At 42.5% G+C, this 18719-nt stretch overlaps 1 protein-coding gene across 2 annotated transcripts; it reads right to left on the reverse strand.

Annotated features, from left to right (window-relative positions):
- Window positions 1-7405: 7405 nt before the first annotated feature.
- Window positions 7406-11712, reverse strand: LOC307134706 (adenosine 5'-monophosphoramidase HINT3). 2 transcript variants are annotated; one of them, XM_079830657.1, is made up of 6 exons: window positions 11399-11712; window positions 11104-11230; window positions 9970-10087; window positions 8013-8082; window positions 7813-7933; window positions 7406-7712 (listed from the first exon to the last, which is right to left on the reverse strand). In XM_079830657.1, the coding sequence occupies exons 2-6, from the start codon at window positions 11227-11229 to the stop codon at window positions 7608-7610; spliced, it is 540 nt and encodes a 179-aa protein (XP_079686783.1). In that variant the 5' UTR covers window position 11230; window positions 11399-11712; the 3' UTR covers window positions 7406-7607. The 2 variants fall into 2 exon arrangements, with proteins under 2 accessions (XP_079686783.1, XP_079686782.1); XM_079830656.1 differs by lacking the exon at window positions 11399-11712 and having other exon boundaries at window positions 11104-11356.
- Between the last annotated feature and the right edge of the window lie 7007 nt (window positions 11713-18719).

The following is an 18719-nucleotide window of genomic DNA, read 5'->3' on the forward strand; positions in this document are numbered from 1 at the left end:
CTCCACCCCATGATTCCTAAACCTACCCGTCTCCACCCCCTGATCCCTAAACCTACCCCCCTCCACCCCCTGATTCCTAAACCTATCCGCCTCCACCCCCTGATCCCTAAACCTACCCGTCTCCACCCCCTGATCCCTAAACCTACCGGTCTCCAACCCCTGATCCCTGATCCCTGAACCTACCCGCCTCCACCCCCTGATCCCTAAACCTACCCGCCTCCACCCCCTGATCCCTAAACCTACCCGCCTCCACCCCCTGATCCCTAAACCTACCCGCCTCCACCCCCTGATCCCTAAACCTACCCGCCTCCACCCCCTGATCCCTAAACCTACCCGCCTCCACCCCCCGATCCCTAAACCTACCCGCCTCCACTCCCTGATCCCTAAACCTACCCGTCTCCACCCCCTGATCCCTAAACCTACCGGTCTCCAACCCCTGATCCCTAAACCTACCAGCCTCCACCCCCCGATCCCTAAACCTACCCGTCTCCACTCCCTGATCCCTAAACCAACCCGTCTCCACTCCCTGATCCCTAAACCTACCCGTCTCCACCCCCTGATCCCTAAACCTACCCGTCTCCACTCCCTGATTCCTAAACCTACCCGTCTCCACCCCCTGATCCCTAAACCTACCCCCCTCCACCCCCTGATTCCTAAACCTATCCGTCTCCACCCCCTGATGCCTAAACCTACCCGTTTCCACCCCCTGATCCCTAAACCTACCCGCCTTCACCCCCTGATTCCTAAACCTATCCGCCTCCACCCCCTGATCCCTAAACCTACCCGTCTCCACCCCCTGATCCCTAAACCTACCCATCTCCACCCCCTGATTCCTAAACCTACCCGCCTCCACCCCGATTCCTAAACCTACCCGTCTCCACCCCCTGATCCCTAAACCTACCCATCTCCACCCCCTGATTCCTAAACCTACCCGCCTCCACCCCCTGATTCCTAAACCTACCCGTCTCCACCCCCTGATTCCTAAACCTACCCGTCTCCACCCCCTGATCCCTAAACCTACCCGTCTCCACCCCCTGATTCCTAAACCTACCCGTCTCCACCCCCTGATTCCTAAACCTACCCGCCTCCACCCCCTGATCCCTAAACCTACCCGCCTCCACCCCCTGATCCCTAAACCTATCCGCCTCCACCCCCTGATCCCTAAACCTACCCGTCTCCACCCCCTGATTCCTAAACCTATCCGCCTCCACCCCCTTAGGGCTGCACGATTAATCGAAAAAAAATCACGATCTCGATTCAAACATAAATGCGATCTCATTTCTTAATGTTGGCGATTCACTTCCGTGTATTTCCCTCAGATCATGCTGCGTTCATGCGTTATTGGTCACACCAGAGCTTGTCACACTCACACAATAACAAAACACTAACCAATCAATCATAAATCTCCACTTCTCTCCTCTCCCTCATTGGCCATGTTTCGCTGTTACTGGCGTGTAACAAGACGGCAGAGCAGACCTAAACGGAGTCAGATTTGTAGCGGTAAGAGGTAAAAATTAACCGCAAACTGTGCACGCGCGCACGGCAGAGAGGGAGAGAGAGCGAGAGACCTTGCGTGTGTGTGCTGGTGTGCACCTAATGAAGCGCATGGAAGACGGAGAGCATCCTGATTGGCTTGTTTCGGTAAGTCAACCAATCATTTGTCAGTGTGGGCGGGCTTTTATCTCTTCTCCCGAACCGAATGAATCAGTTCAGTGTATATAGAAACTGGAGCGCCATGGCAGAGGGAGAGTGCCCCAAAAAACGAAAGTATAAAGTATAAACATAATGACAATCTTGCACGCTGTACAGTTTGTTACTGACATGTTATGTTTGAGTTAAACAAGTTTCATTTCATGTGCATATTTTTCAGGTCGGCTAGTTGCCAAGGCTACATGAAAACAACTAACTACTTAGACCTGTTTAAAGTTGCAATGAAATATAAATAAAAGCAGTTTACATAAATAGTATAAGCAGCGTAAATAGTAAAAGTGATCTACATAATTTTACATATTTTTTTTTACAAATAATTGCATAGGCCTATAGAAATTATATATTAATGATATATTATATTATAATAAACAAGTAAAGTCATGTTCTGTGGTGAAATTCGGGATACTTTTCCTCCTTTCATGTTTTTTTTTTGGCGGCGTACCTCCCTGAAATGATTTTTTTCAGGTTGGGATGTCTGTAACACTGTCTTAGTACATTAAGCCACGTTAAGCGTTTTCTTATAACATTTTTTTTTAAAATATTTTATTTATAGTTTTCATTTTTTACAAAAACGCAAAAACAAAATGAAACAACGAAATAAGACAACAAAAACCCTCTCTCCACAAGGCAAGATATTAAATAATCATAAAAATAGAAATAAACAGTGATAAGCATATATTTACATCTAGTCTGTCTACATTTGTTGTTTCTACATTTTAATTTAATTGTAACTAATTACTTTTATTTAAAATTGATTCATTTTTTTTAAAGTATAAGAAAAAATGATAATCGTGTAAGAAAATCGTGATCTCAATTCCCATGGAGAAAAATCGTGATTCACATTTTAGCAAGAATCGTGCAGCCCTACACCCCCTGATCCCTAAACCTACCCGTCTCCACCCCCTGATCCCTAAACCTACCCGTCTCCACCCCCTGATCCCTAAACCTACCCGTCTCCACCCCCTGATCCCTAACTCTACCCGTCTCCACCCCCTGATCCCTAAACCTACCCGTCTCCACCCCCTGATCCCTAACTCTACCCGTCTCCACCCCCTGATCCCTAACTCTACCCGTCTCCACCCCCTGATCCCTAACTCTACCCGTCTCCACCCCCTGATCCCTAAACCTACCCGTCTCCACCCCCTGATCCCTAAACCTACCCGTCTCCACCCCCTGATCCCTAACTCTACCCGTCTCCACCCCCTGATCCCTGACTCTACCCGTCTCCACCCCCTGATCCCTAACTCTACCCGTCTCCACCCCCTGATCCCTAAACCTACCCGTCTCCACCCCCTGATCCCTAACTCTACCCGTCTCCACCCCCTGATCCCTAACTCTACCCGTCTCCACCCCCTGATCCCTAACTCTACCCGTCTCCACCCTGATCCCTAAACCTACCCGTCTCCACCCTGATCCCTAAACCTACCCGTCTCCACCCTGATCCCTAAACCTACCCGTCTCCACCCTGATCCCTAAACCTACCCGTCTTCACCCTGATCCCTAAACCTACCCGTCTCCACCCTGATCCCTAACTCTACCCGTCTCCACCCTGATCCCTAAACCTACCCGTCTTCACCCTGATCCCTAAACCTACCCGTCTCCACCCTGATCCCTAACTCTACCCGTCTCCACACCCTGATCCCTAACTCTACCCGTCTCCACCCCCTGATCCCTAACTCTACCCGTCTCCACCCTCTGATCCCTAACTCTACCCGTCTCCACCCCCTGATCCTTAACTCTACCCGTCTCCACCCCCTGATCCCTAACTCTACCCGTCTCCACCCCCTGATCCCTAACTCTACCCGTCTCCACCCCCTGGTCCCTAACTCTACCCGTCTCTACCCACCGGTCCCTAACTCTACCCGTCTCTACCCACCGATCCCTAACTCTACCCGTCTCCACCCTCCGATCCCTAACTCTACCCGTCTCCACCCCCGGTCCCTAACTCTACCCGTCTCCACCCCCTGATCCCTAACTCTACCCGTCTCCACCCCCTGGTCCCTAACTCTACCCGTCTCCACCCCCTGATCCCTAACTCTACCCGTCTCCACCCCCTGGTCCCTAACTCTACCCGTCTCCACCCCCTGATCCCTAACTCTACCCGTCTCCACCCCCTGGTCCCTAACTCTACCCGTCTCCACCCCCTGGTCCCTAACTCTACCCGTCTCCACCCCCTGATCCCTAACTCTACCCGTCTCCACCCCCTGATCCCTAACTCTACCCGTCTCCACCCCCTGGTCCCTAAACCTACCCGTCTCCACCCCCTGATCCCTAAACCTACCCGTCTCCACCCCCTGATCCCTAACTCTACCCGTCTCCACCCCCTGATCCCTGACTCTACCCGTCTCCACCCCCTGATCCCTAACTCTACCCGTCTCCACCCCCTGATCCCTAAACCTACCCGTCTCCACCCCCTGATCCCTAACTCTACCCGTCTCCACCCCCTGATCCCTAACTCTACCCGTCTCCACCCCCTGATCCCTAACTCTACCCGTCTCCACCCTGATCCCTAAACCTACCCGTCTCCACCCTGATCCCTAAACCTACCCGTCTCCACCCTGATCCCTAAACCTACCCGTCTCCACCCTGATCCCTAAACCTACCCGTCTTCACCCTGATCCCTAAACCTACCCGTCTCCACCCTGATCCCTAACTCTACCCGTCTCCACCCTGATCCCTAAACCTACCCGTCTTCACCCTGATCCCTAAACCTACCCGTCTCCACCCTGATCCCTAACTCTACCCGTCTCCACACCCTGATCCCTAACTCTACCCGTCTCCACCCCCTGATCCCTAACTCTACCCGTCTCCACCCTCTGATCCCTAACTCTACCCGTCTCCACCCCCTGATCCTTAACTCTACCCGTCTCCACCCCCTGATCCCTAACTCTACCCGTCTCCACCCCCTGATCCCTAACTCTACCCGTCTCCACCCCCTGGTCCCTAACTCTACCCGTCTCTACCCACCGGTCCCTAACTCTACCCGTCTCTACCCACCGATCCCTAACTCTACCCGTCTCCACCCTCTGATCCCTAACTCTACCCGTCTCCACCCCCGGTCCCTAACTCTACCCGTCTCCACCCCCTGATCCCTAACTCTACCCGTCTCCACCCCCTGGTCCCTAACTCTACCCGTCTCCACCCCCTGATCCCTAACTCTACCCGTCTCCACCCCCTGGTCCCTAACTCTACCCGTCTCCACCCCCTGATCCCTAACTCTACCCGTCTCCACCCCCTGGTCCCTAACTCTACCCGTCTCCACCCCCTGATCCCTAACTCTACCCGTCTCCACCCCCTGATCCCTAACTCTACCCGTCTCCACCCCCTGGTCCCTAACTCTACCCGTCTCCACCCCCTGATCCCTAACTCTACCCGTCTCGACCCCCTGGTCCCTAACTCTACCCGTCTCTACCCCCTGATCCCTAACTCTACCCGTCTCCACCCCCTGATCCTTAACTCTACCCGTCTCCACCCCCTGATCCCTAACTCTACCCGTCTCCACCCCCTGATCCCTAACTCTACCCGTCTCCACCCCCTGGTCCCTAACTCTACCCGTCTCTACCCACCGGTCCCTAACTCTACCCGTCTCTACCCACCGATCCCTAACTCTACCCGTCTCCACCCTCTGATCCCTAACTCTACCCGTCTCCACCCCCTGGTCCCTAACTCTACCCGTCTCTACCCACCGGTCCCTAACTCTACCCGTCTCTACCCACCGATCCCTTACTCTACCCGTCTCCACCCTCTGATCCCTAACTCTACCCGTCTCCACCCCCTGGTCCCTAACTCTACCCGTCTCTACCCCCTGATCCCTAACTCTACCCGTCTCCAGCCCCTGATCCCTAACTCTACCCGTCTCCAGCCCCTGATCCCTAACTCTACCCGTCTCCACCCCCTGATCCCTAACTCTACCCGTCTCCACCCCCTGATCCCTAACTCTACCCGTCTCCACCCCCTGGATCTCGTGTTCTGCAGTTCTTCTTATGCATGTAAAAACATGGGAAGTCTGACACCATGAGGGAAAAGTTCCAATGTTCTCACTCTCTCTCTTAGCTAGAATGAGGAAGCAGAGACAATAACTAAGGGACAAATCTATTTACACAGCTGATTGTGTCACATTGTGTCTGATTGTCACATTGTAGAATTGTAGATTTTACTTTGCCTGGACTTTAAGGCTCTGAACTCATTTTTAGATAGTTTACACATACAGTAAACTCCAGAATTATTAGCACTCTTGGTAAATATGAGCAAAGGCGGCTGTGAAAATAAATCTGCTTTATCCTTTTGACCTTTCATTTTTTTAAATAACAAAATTCTAACCTTTCATTGAAGTAAAACTAATGGGGGAAACTCACATTGTGAAATAAATGTTTTTCTCCCATGCAGGTTGGCCACAATTATTGGCACCCCTAGAAATTAAAGTAAAATATCTCTGAAGTATATTCCCATTCATATTTACATTTTTAGCGCACCAGGGTGACTAGGAGCATGAAATTGTCCAGCCATGACTTCCTGTTCCACAGGAGTATAAATATGAGGAAACACAAAGGCCAAATTCCCTTAATCATAATCACAATGAGTAAAACCACAGAAAATAGTTCTGATGTGCAGCAAAAGATTGTTGAGCTTCTCAAAATAGAAAGTGTGTGTAAGAAAAGAGCTAAAGCATTGAAAATCCCCATTTCCACCATCAGGGCAATAATTAATAAACTAAAGATGTCAGGAATCTGCCTGGAAGAGGACGTGTGTGAATATCGTCCTAATGCACGAGAGGAGGAGAGTTTGAGTGGACAAAGACTCTCCAAGATCACAGCTGGAGAAGTGCAGAGATTAGTTGAGTCTTGGGTCAGAAAGACTAAAAAAATGTATCAAACAGCTCCAACATCACCACATGTTGTTTGGGAGGATTTGAAGAAAAATCCTCCTCGCTCATCCAGAAACAAACTCCAGCATATTCAGTGTCAGACACGACTGGAGCTTCAGACGGGACCTGGTTCTGTGGTCAGATCAAACTAAAAAAAAGAGCTTTTTGGCACAAACACACCAGATGGCTTTGGTGCAAACAGGGATAAAAGTCCCCCATGCCCTCGGTTAAATACACCGCTGGATCTTTAATGTTGTGGGTCTGTTTTTTTGCTGGAGGTCCTGGACATCTTGTTCAGATTCATGGTATCGTGGATTCTAGCAAATACCAACAGATCAAAAATCAAAACCTGACGCTTCTGCTAGAAATCTGATAATGGGCCGTGGTTGGATCTTCCATCAGGACAAAACAAACATCAAAATCAACACAAAAATGTGTGACTGAGCACAAAATGAAGCCGTCCCAGTTCCTGAGCTGAACCCTATAGAGAATGAGTGATGAGCTGAAGAGAAGAGCTGGAATCTGAAGGATCTGGAGAGATTCTGGATGAAGGAATGGGCTCTGATCTCCAAACTCATCAGGCGTTACAGAAGAAGACTCAGAGCTGGTCTCTTGGGGAAAGGACGTTGCAATAATTGTGGCCAACGTGAACTAGAGAAGAACTATTTAGTTGTTCCTCACATAACGTTTCCTTGTTCCTAGAAAATACCATACGCGCCACAAATGCGATAAAACATAAAATGGTGTGACAATCCATTAACGAGTTATGTTTATGTTTATATCTTTCACAATAGAATATGTACCAATTAATTACACAATTTGTTTAATTTTCATCTGTTTAATAACAATTGATTAGATTACTCGTATATATTGCTTTATAAATATCATTCCAGTTTTAAAAATACTTTAGCTTTAAACAAATACACATTTTTAAAAAATAAATACATACAAATAAAAAAGTAACATGGATGGCTTTTGAGACTGAAAACAAACAATTAAATAAACAATGACCGTTGATCTTGACTAAAGTGGTTTAAAGTTTCACGTCAGCTCCACATATCAGCATGCATTTAAAACATCTCTTTTTGTGAAAATGCAACTTTTTTCCCTTCTCCAGTCCCTGAAGAAACCCCGCCTCCTTTAAGACAACACACAGAGAAACAATGAGAACCAATGAGAAATTGTCTGCAACCAAGTGTGATCATAAGAAATGCCAGGAGCATCATTAGTTTACTCACAGTGAGGTACCAGAAGCTTTTAAACTTTTGCTCTGACCATTGAAATATTTGACTGAAAGGTGCAAGAACATGTAAGTGCAGGTGGGGGACGGTGATAAATGGAGGCACGTGGAAGCCCAGACTGAAATACAGACAAGTCTCATTCAATACCTGCTTCAAATAAACACTTGATAAATGTAATAGTGTTGTAGAATATATACCTGACGTCTTCAAAATCTGTGACATCCTTGGCTTTCAGCACATCTCTTCCCATCTCTGCCATCCTCCTCACTGCACAAGATCATCACATTTAGATTACTTAGACCTACTGATCATTGTGTTAATGGTTCATTAAAATAAACGTTTACTACTGTGTTATCATCATGATAAAGAATATATTATACACCGATCAGGCATTACATAATAACACTGATGATCTCTTCATCACCTGTTAGTGGGTGGGATATATTAGGCAGCAAGTGAACATTTTGTCCTCAGAGTTGATGTGTTAGAAGCAGGAAAAATGGGCAAGCGGAAGGATTTGAGCGAGTTTGACAAGGGCCAAATTGTGACGGCTAGACGACTGGGTCCTCCATCCATGTGGATGTTCCTTTGACACGTCCCACCTACCTAAGACCATGTCCAGCCTTTCATGGAAACGGTTTTCCCTGGTGTCTGTGGCTCTTTCAGCAGATAATGCGCCGCCACTTCAGGAATGGTTTGAGGAGCACAACAACGAGTTTGAGGCGTTGACTCGGCCTCCAAATTCCCCAGATCTCAATCCAATCGAGCATCTGTGGGATGAGCTGAACAAACAAGTCCGATCCATGGAGGACTTAAAGGATCTGCTGCTAACATCTTGGTGCCAGAGACCACAGCACACCTTCAGGGGTCTAGTGGAGTCCATGCCTTGACGGGTCAGGGTTTTTTTGGCAGCAAAAGGGGGACCAACACAATATTAGGTGTATATATAATATGTCTATTAACAATAATATGCTAATTATAAACCTGGGATCAATTCTTCATTTCTCTGTCTGTTACTGCCCCCTGCTGGCTAGAAATACAAAAGCCATTCGCAAAAAAGCATTACTCGCTTTAACTCTTTCATGCATGAATTATGGAAAACCTTATCTAGATTTTTTAAAGACTATTTTTATAACTTTAATATGATGCGGAATGTGGAACATTGTGTTTTTATTATGTCAGGTTATGTTATGTATATCAGCTCAGTTATTAAAAACATAAACATTCCAATATAACAACAATAAAACACATATTGTAGGAACTATAATTGTAGTTACATATATGCTGAAACCTAGTAGCATTATGGGCTGGGTATATAACACACTCCTCCTCCTCACTGCTGTCACTTCCACTGTCCTCTGGGATATTCTCTATTATTATATACTGAGTGCTTGACCTGTGCTGTCCCTGGTTGGAAGGCAAAATGCTAATTTGTCTCAGTATGTATGTGTAAAGTTGCCATTTAATGCCGTAATATGTAATTTTGAATGGTTATTTATGTTGATATATGTCTGTTTTATTACAATATAAGACAATTCATAACATAAGTTTTAAGTTTTTTAAGTTTATTATTTATTTGACAGGGACCATGTGCAAGTACATTAATCTTACAAAAGAAAAGATGCTTTACACCAGATTTAGCCACAGCTAATTTCCATCCGCAAAATTTGCAAAATTAGAACATATGCCTGTATACTAGCAGGTTACAGAAACTCCACTGTTGCATGACATCCACATACATGGACAGTTCGTTTTTGGTGTATAAAAGCTACATTTTACTCTAAATTTTAGTTTTTAAAATATTAACATATTCATCATACTTTACTGTACATGCTAATATTTTATTTTAGCTCAATTGACCTCCTTGTATAAAAGTTTTTCACAGATATGCCTGGGGCATTTGGCACATGGCTATCGCTGTCAACCATCTTGGATTAAGGTCGTCATCAAGCAATGGATATTTGGAATACAAGACAGTAGCAACTGTTACAATATTGCTGTCAATCTAATGACACTGCCCTCAACTTGTTTGGAGAAAATTACCATGATAAATTAACCCTAAATGGAGTTAAATTAACTGTCCACTAATGTGGACACCATGCATGAAAGGGTTAAATAATCAGATGCAACCCCAAAAATGAAAAACAATCTTACCAAGAGTGATATCATCTGCTTGGAGGGACAAACAGCTATGGATATGTTTCTTTGGTATAACCAGGTAGTGGTGAGGTGCAGCTGGACAGATGTCCTCGAAACAAACAAGGTCCTCATCCTGTCAAAGAATCACATTCCATGTTTTATTTACCTTGACATTTAAAGTTTATTATAATTGTATATTCATGTTCCTAAAAAAAATTGTGGAATTATATCAGTTCGACGTAACATACTTTATGAAGTGTATTGATGCATGTTCATTGTGTTTTCATTGACGTACAGACTTTTGGACCCCCTGTATTTCTACATGGGGTGAGCCACTTGAAGGCCATCTCCGCTCATTAGCCAATGAGAAATGACCTATGAGGGTGAAATCACAGGATCGCCCTCTATACCTTCAAATAGGGCATTATTTAAAGGGCCAGCCATTTGTAGTGGTGTCCGAAACCATAGTGGACGTTATCAAGTGCACTCATTCAATCCCACAATGCACCGCAATAACGAATGTACAGCCAATGTCCGAATTCACTCACTCGTTTTCATTCACTCTTTCAAGTGAACTGTATTGGACTAAAGTAGGGTTTAGGGGGCGATTTCAGATTCAGCCATTGTCTATGCGAAAGTTATGACTCAAAAAAATAGCCTATATTTGAGATAAGCTAGTAAATTGTCATTCCACTAGGCCTATTTCTTTGTTATGGTGTACACATAGGAATATATTTGTAACCAAGTAAATCTCACCCCCTGACTACCATAGTATTTTTTCCCCTACTATGCTGGTCAATGGGGGGCGAGATTTGCTCGCCTACAAACACTCTTACAAATATCGTCCTTTGTGTACAGCATAACAAAGTTTTTTTACAGGTTTGGATGATGAGTAACTTAAATGATGACAGATTTTTCATTTTTGGGTGAACTGTCCCTTTAAGGACAGCCGCACAGTCACTGTGTTTTTTTTGTTTTGTTTTGTTGGTCCTATGCTGTACTTTGTATGTCGTTTGAATGAAAACGTCTAAAAAAATAAATAACGTAAAGATAAATATAAACACATCGAGAACAACTTGTCCATTATATACCCATCATTCATGCGGTCAATCACAGCAAAGGCCAATCCACAGATAAAGATCAACTTACTTCCGACAATATCTGAGTGTATGGTTCGTCGCCGTTTACGATCCTACAGAAAATGCAAGATTCGTCCAAACCGTCGTCCGAAGAATCGGGCTTATCTTCACAGGAACACTTTTGTTTCTCAGCCATTCTGGCAGGGAGTTTCCGGGACAAATGAAACTCTCATGTTACGTTTAAATGTGTCACCTGTCCTTCCTATAGGGCGAACTCAACTCATTTACCACACAACTTTACGTCAAGAGTTCGCCATAGCATAGTTGCGTAAACTACGCACAAACACCAGATTTCGCCTACTTACAAATTGTGTAGGTAGTTATGTAGGTCATTACTAGTTGACAGCTCGGATAGTCGGATCAGAGCTGTTCTTGTCCTCGGAAAGTATTCGTTTCTATGACAATTCCCATAATAAAGCCGTGTTCGTCGTTTCTGTCGATGATAATAATAGAATAATAAACTCCATGTGAATTAATCAACGTTACTGTATAACTAAGAGACCGCGCCAGGTAAAAGTGGTTATAATAAGTGGCCAAAGCAAACGGAAACGTGTAAAACCTTTCACTAGGGATGGGGGATTTCGATACACTTGCTAGGGCAGAGCTGGGAATCGATTCCGAGGCTTTGGGAATCGATTCCGAGGCTTTGGGAATCGACTCCTCTTTAAGAGGCCTTTTTAGTTCAACAGAGTTAAGCATTAGTTTGTCTTTTGCTCACTAATAATTTTGTATTAAACATTATAAAACATCACACCATTAAAGCAATACAGATAGACATTGAAACAATAAAAGACAAAAAGATACGCAGATAAGCTGCCACAACAACAACAATGTAATTTACACCTTAAGAGGACAAAAAGTTTGAATTGAATTGCTTTGTGATTAACAGATTTTGGATAGTTTTCATATATTTGTCTAGATCATCTTTGAATAGAGAAAAGAGAGGTTTAGAGACAGAAAATGTTTGCTTATGTATGTGAAATTTAACTAGTAGGAAACACAAATGAATTATGTAATACCATTTCTCTTTTGAGTGGTCAAACAAACCCGAATAAAACATCGTTTAAAAGATAAAGAACGGTCACTTACAAAATAAAGATTGGATAAACATTAACAAATCTGACCAACATTTCTCTGTGTGGGCAGGGGAGACCGGGGGCAATTGTAACATCTCGAATTACACCACTCAGAAACGGGACATAACCATGAAAGTCATGTTGCATTTGCTCATTGAAGATCCCTCAATGTCTGCCAAAGGACAAGCTGCTGAGTAATACTTGGTATTTATACGTTTTTCTGCAAAGACTCATTTTTTAAGGCATGAAAGTATCTTTTTTTAATCTACAGTATTTTCCTCATACTGTCTTAACCCTTCATATTTATGCATTTAAATCTGCCTTGTTTACATGACCATTCTGTTGTCTAACATTTGATATATTTGCCAAACATAAGCTTCATTGTTTCTAGCTAGTAGGCTAGCTAGTCATGGGGTGGTACAATCATCAAAAATAGTGTCCAGCTTAGTAAGGACATCAAAATCGTTTTTTCATCCCCAAGTGTTTTGTGTTCAGCTTAAATATCTAAGTAATACATCTCTAAATATTGTATTGTAGAGTACAGTCTTTGAGTGCCTCTCAATCTGGGGACCGGGGTTCAGATCCCAGCAAATTTCTCACGCTTTCAAAAGCTTCAATATCTATGAATCAGAAGTTGTCTTAACTTTTAATACTGCCATATTGGTATAAAATCAACATATTTACTATTATTTTGGGCTTGTAATAGTAGCCTGACATGGAAACTCAATATAGAAAATAGAGGATGTCATAACAATAATGTAATAATGCGAACGTTTTGTAGGTTCAGTTTAAATATTTCTGTATACGAATGAACTATACCCCACTATACTGTGTTATCAATATATTTAGTGGCATAGTCCAGAGGTTAAAGGCTTTGCCTGTCAATCTGGATCCATTTTACTGAGTCACTCTCTGTTCAGAGCATACCGTTCAGACCAAGAGTGTCACTGTCTATTTTGTAATGGATATTAAATAGTTTAAACTACATATTTTCTGAAGTTTATTGTGGTCCTTGGTATTTATACGAAGGTATTACATGTGTTGTTACAATTGGTGTTACTCCTCGTTCACTAATAGTGATTGGAAGTTCGTTTAATTTGACTACATCGATTCCAGAACCAGGAATGGAATCCAAAAAGCCCTAGAACTGCTTCATTCATGAAGATTCGAATCTTTTGTTTCGAATCAGTGGTTCGGATCGTGTATCAAACTGCCAAAGTCACGCGATTTCAGTAAACGAAATTTCATTTTTTTAAGGTGTCAAAATATTATACAGGCACTGGTTTGGCTTGCTTTTCTGTTGTATTTCCACTGTTCTGACCAGCAGGGGTCACCAGAGTGTGGCGCTTGGAAACACTGACTCATTTCGCGAATCGGTTCAATTGATTCGAAGCTTTGAAAAGCCTAATTTCTCCCTTTCACTGTTGAGGCCGCTGCCATTTTTGTTTTGTTTTGTTTGTTTTACATTACGTCACTAGGGTCGGGGTGGTCTTTCAGTTTTGAGTCCCAGCTTGTAATTAATTGTGTTTCTTCAACTCTAGGCACTTTTGGCCAGGATGAATTAAACTCAAACCCAAGTTTAAAATCTGCCTACTGACTATATCAGGGGGTTTCAAACCGGGGTCCGGGGATCCCCAGAGGCCGCAAGAGAGTGACAGGGGCTCCGTGGAAAAGGCTAGAAAAATCCTTAAAAAAAAACCTGTAAAATAAAATAAGAGTAAAGCAATAAATTAGATGTTTTTTATTTATTAATCTATTAAATTAGATTAAAATCAATAAAATAAAATTATATCAATAAATAAAAAACATTAAAATGAAATGAACAAGAAATAAATAATACATATAACAATACATTACTACATTGAGTAGAACAAAATTAATAATGTAACAAACAAATTTTTATAATTTTCACAATAACTAATAATATTTTTGTGTAAATATTTGGGGTCATATTTGGGGGTCCGTGGCATCTAAAAGATTGAAAACCCATGAACTACACGTTCAAAAGTGTACGAATGCATATAGACGCACAATACAATTTAATTATGGGCAAAAGGTCATTTTCACCCAACAAATAGGCCAATTAAGTGATTAAGTTATTTCATGTTGTAGTTTAAAGCATGATATAATTCATAATTTAGGCTTTATAATGGATTCCCATTGTTTGAAAGTCTGGGTCAAGGGCAAAACAAAATCAAAAAGACCAAAAGCGTCTTTCAAATGACACAAGAAAAAAGTTGAAACGTTCAATTTATAAACCCCACATCCCAGAAGACTTTTTTTTTTTTTTTAAGCAATTTTTACAATAAATTATTAGCTAGGCCTAAAATAACACGCATAGCTTTCTTTTAAAGGGTCTATCTCGAATTTATCTTATTTAAAAAAACATAATAATAATTTTTTGGGGTTTAATTTTGCTTTTTAAAGAAAGGTTACACATTTTCTCACCTCGACATGTTTGATATGAATATTGTTTAAGAGGGCAAACATTGACATCTTTCAATTTAATGACAGCATTATCGTAAACTATGAACTATGATTAACCCATCCAACCATAGCCTGCCACCATCACTGAATGAACATGACTTTAGTAGGATGAGCAACATTTTAATTTAAATATTTATTATTTAATAGTGATTGCTGCCCTCTGCTGGTTACAAACAGACTTACTGAGAAATGAAAGCTTTCTGATGACAGCAAAATTTTTCCAAACAAATGACAGCTGATAAACTATGTAAAATGACAAGCCATCTGAGGCAAAAGGTGTTCGTTTATAAAGCAGCAAAATATGATGGTTAGTTTGTGAATGTCATAAATGTTCATGGGACTCGCAATAGTGCTATTTTTAAATGGGGAGTCTAAAGAAAGTAAGTTTTGATATATTTAAAGAAGTTTTTTAATGTTGTTTGTGTGTCTATGTGGTGTTTTTAATATGCTTTCAGACAAACCATGCAAATTCATAAGTCAACACCATGATGAGACTGAGATGGTGAACGGGAATATGGTTTGTTTATCATCAGCAACAAATTATTAGTTGTTTGATAACGTAGTCAAGCTAAAGGATAATCATATTAATGACCGTTATGTGTCTGACCTTGTAAAGAGCGATACCTTTGTGCAGCGTCTACTACAGTAACTTGAGTAAAAGTTGAGCGAGTGTCTCTGAGCTGATGTGAGTGAGTGGAGGCGGGGCTCATTTGCATATTCATGAATTCATACTATATGAAGCAAGGGTGTAGAGTTACATTCAAGCTATTTTAAAGGTGCAGTGTGTAGTATTTATGATGATCTACTGACATAAATGCAATATAATATACATAACTGGGTTTTCAGTTGTGTATAAAGACCTTATATAATGTACCGTTATGTTTTTATTACCTTAGAATGAGCCGTTTCTATCTACACTCACCGCGAGTCCTTTTACAGTGAAGCCGCCTCAGTGGTGGAAAGAGTACTGAAAAAGCACACTCAAGTAAAAGTACTGTTACTTGTCAAAACATGTAGTGCTGGTAGAGTAAAAGTACCTGTCCTAAATACTACTCAAAGTAGGAGTAAAAAGTAGCCCTTGTAAAAGTACCTCACCTTGTAGTGAGTAGTGTGCTATTAATGTTATTCCACCTTATACCCTGCAAAATAAAAATGTAGCTTATACTCTTTTATGGATGATTCTCAGAAAGAACAAAAACACAAGAGATCACCAACAGTATTTCTCCAAGACTGCTAGCACTAAAAAATACAGCCATGTAATACTTGAGAAAGCAGCCAATAATCTGGTAACATTTATGATGACCATTCTGTAGAGGTTTTCTTGCGGTTAATTAAAAAAGGTTGCAAAACGTTGTACATTAACAATTTTACGTAAAAAAAAGCAGAGTTCTTTCTCTTCAAGACGCATGTACTGCTTTAATATCAATGGATGTTTTCTCTGTAAAAAGAATACACTTCAGAAATCAGAATCGAGTAAAACACATTTTTCACCACTGATTATGTTTGCTTGCAATTAAAAAATAAACCTAATTTAAATATAAATCTGATGTTTTATGAAAGTTATTTGCTATACATAGACTAAAATTTTAAATCGCCATGTGAGAACACATTACATTAAAATAAGTAAGCCGACAGAAAGCAGGATAATGCGTTTACATGCTGAGCGAAATCGATGTAAGGGACACAGATCTAGCAGTGACGATCGGTTAATGCCTAATGCACTTTGGAGCCTGGCAAACAATCAAGCTAAAGTAAGGGTGCGTTCACACTTGTAGTTCGGTTCGTTTGATCCGGACCAAAAAACTAAACATATAGTCCTGGTCCGCTTAACGTTCACACTGGCATTTTTAACAGCGAACCTAAAGTTACCGAACCAAAGGGATACGGTCACAACCTGATTGGTCGGCTTTTATGACGTATATTTCGCGATGGAGCTGCTTACCCAACATTCAAAACAATGCTGTTTGCTGATTAAACGATAATTTCATGCGTGTACATATGGTTTTTTGCCAGCTGAGAGCTCATGTTCAAAACATTCAGAACAGCAGCAGGATTTCCTCCGTTGTGCAGAAACGCAGATCTGCGTATATTGATGAGGCACTTTTCCTCCTCGTTGCTCCACGTTTGCCCTCTACTCATGTTGGATACACAGATCTCTCCGCGTCGTCAAATCAGCTGACTTGTAGCGTCGCATCTTGTGACATCACGTCCTGTTTTTGGTTGGTTTGCATGTCTTTGGTCCGTGTTGCGTTCATATATCAATCGAACCGCACCAGAGTTGGTTTGGAAGGGGACTGAGACCCGTCTCTTTAGCGTCTCGCTCCGCTTGTTTGCTGCGCACCAGGGTTCGGATGGCAGCGTTCACATATGTTCAAATGAACTGCACTAACCCAGCAATCGCACCAGGGTTTGTTTAATCCAACCAAACATGACAAGTGTGACAGCACCCTAAGGGCGTTTTCACTCCTACCTTGTTTGGTCCGGATTTTCGGACTTTTCAGTTTTGTCCGAATCAAAATTACAGGTGTGAAACCTCCCCCGTACCACGGTCCGGACCAAACAGATGAAATTTGGTCCGATGAAAAGAGGTCGTCTCGGTCCGGATCAAACTGAACAAAGGTTCGGTTCGTTTCTAGTGTGAAAGCATTTTCTGTATGGTTCGGACTTTCAGACCATTTACAGGAAGTTCCTGTAAAGAGTTAGAAAGCCTTTCTTTAATGTGAATTTAGTTTTGTATGAATTGTATCGTAATTTTAATCAACGTTTAAACAGATAATTGCCTGGATTTAATAAATAAGAAGCAAATAGTCTATAGCAGACAATAATCACGGGAGCGATCACATGCTTTGTACATGAACTGGAGCACGTCTCAAATAAACCCAAACTCAGCAGCTACTCGTCTCACAAACATGAGAAATATGTGTATATAAATGTCCTTGAAATGTCCACTTTTAAAACGTAACGAAAAGAAAAGTCAAGCAATGCACACTGTTCAATTGTGGCAACGATATGCGTCAGTTCATTCATTCTTGTCAAAGACGCTGATGTCAGACGCACGTCCGTTCACAAACCAATCAATGTCCAGATGCCGCCCACATAGATGATGACGAGTGGACGCAAGTGTTGTCATGTAAAGTTCTTTAGTGCGCTCGCATAATTGCAATGTGAAACCAAACCAAAACTAACCGAATGTATAAAAAGTATCAAAACATGAGCTTCGGTTCGGACCTTGGTGCGGACTTTCAGGTGTGAAAACGCCCTTAGTGTTTCCAGCAGATGGCACCACAAGCTTGTGCAGTGCTAACAGAATACGGACCATTTGTGCGTGTATTAGAAAATGTTATATTCTGTAGTCAATTTTTAAGGCAACTTCACAATTTCATTCATCATACAGTAACCAGCAACAACCCCCTTTCATAAAGCACACGCGGCTCTCACTCTAGGCTGGACGCTATCATGGTTGATTTGACGGGAGTCACACGACTGATTATTCGTCTTAGCCAATCACGTTGACAAAAAACAAAAACAATGTAGCGACGGCAGGTTTAGGGAAAATAGCGCAGTAAAAGTACCGACACAGCACTTAAAATGTACTCAAGTAAAAGTACACTGTTTTTAAACTACTTAACAAAGTACAATTACTGAGAAAAAAACTACTCAATTACAGTAACGAGAGTATTTGTAATTCGTTACTTTACACCACTGGTCGCCATTTTGCGCAGTGCCATGTTTCTACAGTAGCCCTAAACGGACAATCTTCTCTACAGAGCGCTAGTCACAGCTACATAAACAAATTTCCACACACAGGAAGATGGATTTTAGGGTAATATTTTAAATGTATTTTAATCACAAAAACAAACCTTTGCTTCAAGTTAAACAGGCCCATTGGCTACCTACATAATAAGCTGTTTTAAATGTAAAATGTTCAATGCCTTATCGCGCTGACGTGACCGAGCCCGACCCGAACCCGAACATAATTTCTAAATATCTGTCGGGTATCCATCCTCTAATGTGCTTTGAAAGGGAGGGGTGAGCGGTGGACCGTTGCAATTCACAACCTCGC

Source organism: Gobio gobio (assembly GCF_949357685.1).
Source record: "Gobio gobio genome assembly, chromosome: 12".
NCBI lineage: Eukaryota > Metazoa > Chordata > Actinopteri > Cypriniformes > Gobionidae > Gobio > Gobio gobio.

Excerpts from the sequence above, each read along its gene's own strand:
- LOC307134706 (XM_079830657.1), bottom strand. The coding sequence starts at position 11,229 with ATGGCTGAGAAACAAAAGTGTTCCTGTGAAGATAAGCCCGATTCTTCG. Across the intron at positions 8,083-9,969 it reads AGCAGATGATATCACTCTTG|TGAGGAGGATGGCAGAGATG; the intron begins GTAAGATTGTTT and ends GATCTTGTGCAG. Across the intron at positions 7,934-8,012 it reads ACAGATTTTGAAGACGTCAG|TCTGGGCTTCCACGTGCCTC; the intron begins GTATATATTCTA and ends TCTGTATTTCAG.